The 3,494-nt window shown below is 49.3% G+C and overlaps 1 protein-coding gene across 1 annotated transcript; it reads right to left on the bottom strand.

The window, feature by feature from the left end:
• Positions 1 to 211: 211 nt before the first annotated feature.
• LOC124657325 (trimethyltridecatetraene synthase-like) lies at positions 212 to 2,528 on the bottom strand. Its single transcript, XM_047195896.1, has 2 exons — positions 1,523 to 2,528; positions 212 to 1,026 (listed from the first exon to the last, which is right to left on the bottom strand). The coding sequence occupies exons 1-2, from the start codon at positions 2,456 to 2,458 to the stop codon at positions 409 to 411; spliced, it is 1,554 nt and encodes a 517-aa protein (XP_047051852.1). The 5' UTR covers positions 2,459 to 2,528; the 3' UTR covers positions 212 to 408.
• Positions 2,529 to 3,494: the final 966 nt, after the last annotated feature.

Below are 3,494 nucleotides of genomic sequence, written 5' to 3'. Positions count from 1 at the left end.
ATACATGTTGGTTTAACCTTAGCATGTTGAGCCACTTCAACCATTCCATTTATCTGAGGTGGTTACTTTATCATTCGCATCTTTCACCTAAGTTTAGAATCGTAGATCCGGGGTTGCGGTATAGAATGTCAATAATAGTAACGTGCTATTTTATTTATATAGATGCTGCTTTGGATACGTGCCTAACCTCTACGAAAACTGAGGGAGATGATAATACAAAATGATCCTGAATTAGCACAATCTACTATAGAGCTACAGTTTATACAATTTTCAGTTTATTCCACTTGACTCTACGCTACACATGAACAACATGACACATGACCGAAATAATACAACAAAAAGTGCAAAAACAAAAGTATTAGTAATAACGAACTAATAAGTACTTGAGTCACACGTATGCAACCGTGTTCATTCGTAGAGGTGAGCTGGGAGCTTGGGCTCTACAACAGCCTCAAGCGGGAACTTGCGCGGAGTAGACAGACCGAAGATCTCCTCCATGTTCAGCTCCACGCCATGTGGGAGCTTCCACTCGAAACCGTGCAGCAGGTTTGCCAAGCTCACCTGAATCACTTTAAGTCCCAGACTATACCCGGGGCACATCCTGCGTCCCGACCCGAACGGCAGCAGCTCATAGTCCTGCCCCTTGACGTCGAGCCTGCTGCCGAGGAACCGCTCCGGCATGAACTCCTCCGGCGCGTCCCACAGCTCTGGGTCACGCCCGATGGTCCACACGCTGACGAGCACCCGCGTGCCGGCAGGGATGTCATAGCCACCGATGGAGGTGTCCTCGCGGGAGAGGCGGGGCACCAGCATCGGTGCCACCGGGTGCAGCCGCATCGTCTCCTTCACGATGGCGTCCATGTAGGGGAGGCTCGGTATGTCCTTCTCAGTGACCCAACGGCCTCGGCCGACGATGCGGTCCAGCTCCTCTGTCGCCTTGGCGAACACCTCGGGCTTCTTCAGGAGCTCCGAGAGAGCCCACTCCACCGTCACCGCTGAGCTTTCTGTGCCGCCAGCAATGAGATCCTGCACGTGCCAGGGTTAATATGAGAATGCTGCATCGTGATCTTAAACTGAGCAAACATTGAGCAGCTGATGTAACCGTTGTGATTACGTAATTAACTGCGTGCACAGGTCTACTCTCTACAACTGAACTTTAGTGTATTGCACGCACTTGCTTCCGAAATTAAATCATTTTGGTACAGTTCTTTTGGTGGAACTTCTTCACCCATTTAGTACCTATCACTGCACTCGGTGGGGCGTACCTATCAGCAACAAGCCCGTTAGCTTTTTCCCAGATTTGAGTGTTCAGATAAGTGGAAGCGGTTCTCACTGAAATTATTGGAGGCTGACACCCATAGCAAACGATGTACTAAGAGTGACAAGACATCTATAAATCAGGCACAATCCAAATATTCTTGTTCCTTTTTCTGCTTTGAATGATGATGCTACTGATTTTGTTTTCACTCTGGCCAGCTACTGCAACTTTTAGTTCATTGTTAGGGAAGGAAAGCGCACTGACCTGAGTGAAAGCTTTGACGCCCTCCCTGTTGAGCTTGACCTCAAGGTCGGGGTTGCTGGCGAACTGCAGCAGCACGTCGACCATGTCCTTGGCCACGAAGCTCTCGCCGTCGCGGCGGCGCTGCTCGCTGTGCTCCTCCACGACGTGCTCCAGGAAGCGGTCGAACATCTTGCTGAGCTTCTTCATCCTCTTAATGTACCCCTGCAGGTCCATCCAGTCAAGGCACGGGATGGAGTCGCCGATGTTGAGCACGCCGTTGAGGAGGAAGAGCTCGTCGATCATCCACTTGAACTCGTCGGGCGTGGTGATCATCGCGCCGCTCTCGTCCCTCACCTCCTTCTCGAGGTACTTCTTGCCCATGACCATGCGCGTGATCACGTTGAGGCTCACGGTGGACAGGTAGTCCTTGATCACCAGGGTGCGGCCGGCGCCGGCAGCGGTGGCGCCGCGATGCAGGTCGCGGAGGAGGGCGAGCACCTCCTCGCTGCGGATGTACTCATAGGACTGGAGGCGCCTGGCGCTGAAGAGCTCGGTGAGGCACATCTTGCGGGCCTGGCGCCAGTAGGCGCCGTAGGGGGACCAGGTGATGTCGCTGTAGTTGTAGGTGGTGTGCTTGCCGGCGGCGAACTTGGGGCGGTCGGTGAAGACGACGTCATGGGTCTTGAGGAAGAACTTGGCCATCTCGACAGAGGAGCCGACGACGCAGGGGAAGGAGCCGAACTGGAGCTGCATGAGCGGGCCGTACTGCTTGGAGAGCGCGTGGATGGAGCGGTGCGGGAGCGCGCCGATGAGGTTGAGGTTGCCGATGATCGGCCACGCCTTGGGACCCGGCGGGAGGTTGTACTTGCGGCTGCTGCGGCGGCGGAGCACGGCCTTGAGAAAGATCACCGTGGTGAGCACGACAGCGAGGAAGGAGACCCACTGAGGAAGCTCCATTGGGATGGAGGATTCGGCTGGCTTGCCAAGCAGGTGCTTTGATGATCGATGGGTGATGTCTTCTGCTGACTCGTGAGCTGGTGTGATGGTGCTGCACCTGCTCGCCGGCTACTTATAGATGTCGAAGCGGAAGCTTAGATGTGACTTGGTTGGAAAGGACGGGGAAATCGGAAAAGGACTCCAAATTTTGACTAACATACTAAAAAAATAACGAGACCAAAGGGAAGGAACCTTGGCTTATTTTTAGAGAAGAACAAGAAACTGTTGAATATTCAAATTCATACCCAGCGGATTGGAACTCGGCCACTGACCTATACTACCATGATATAGTACTGCCTCCGTCTATTATAAATGTTTTAACTTTAGATAAAAAAATTAGATGTATCCACATACTGAAATAAGTTTAGATACATCCAAATTTAACCAAATTTGAGGCACCCTTGTGTAGACGAAGGGAATAGTATAATTTAGCAGAGGATACTACTACGGGAGATATAAATAAACAGTGCGACCGTGCCAGATCATCCTATCATCATGATAGTAGTATAAGTTATAGCAAATCTCACTTGAACAAGTATAATTTATCATTGTGAATGCTAAACATGTAAGTACTTCCTCCGTCCCAATGGGGCCGCGCCCTTGTTTCTTTGATCACTAATTTGATCAGTTGAACATTTGTCCATTGTTAAAAATTATACCATTAAAATATTTATTTAAATACGAGTTTAATTGTATAACATGCATAACATATCATCAATGTTGGTTGGTCAAACTTAAATCTTGGAAAACATGTATGCTACCACCATTGGGACTGATGGAGTGTAAGATTGAGAGCACCTCAAGCAGACCTTTTAATTTTTGAAGGTTCCAAAAGAAAATGTCACTATTAGGAGTTAGAGATTAAATGCAAAAACATGATTTTTCTGCCCTGAGTGCGACATCTTTCCTATGGTGTCTATCAATCTAGATGACTCGGATGTTTTTCTTAGATTTCGATTAGTTATTCTTTTTTGAAAAGTAAAAAAGGGGTGGAGTA

Source organism: Lolium rigidum, chromosome 5 (assembly GCF_022539505.1).
Source record: "Lolium rigidum isolate FL_2022 chromosome 5, APGP_CSIRO_Lrig_0.1, whole genome shotgun sequence".
NCBI classification, from domain to species: Eukaryota; Viridiplantae; Streptophyta; class Magnoliopsida; order Poales; family Poaceae; genus Lolium; species Lolium rigidum.
This window is presented reverse-complemented; position numbering and strand designations above follow the sequence as displayed.

What these genes read in the sequence shown, in the direction of transcription:
- LOC124657325 (XM_047195896.1), bottom strand. Translation starts at nt 2,458, where the DNA reads ATGGAGCTTCCTCAGTGGGTCTCCTTCCTCGCTGTCGTGCTCACCACG. An exon ending in GCGTCAAAGCTTTCACTCAG is followed by an intron (nt 1,027 to 1,522) that starts GTCAGTGCGCTT and finishes TGGCACGTGCAG; the next exon opens with GATCTCATTGCTGGCGGCAC.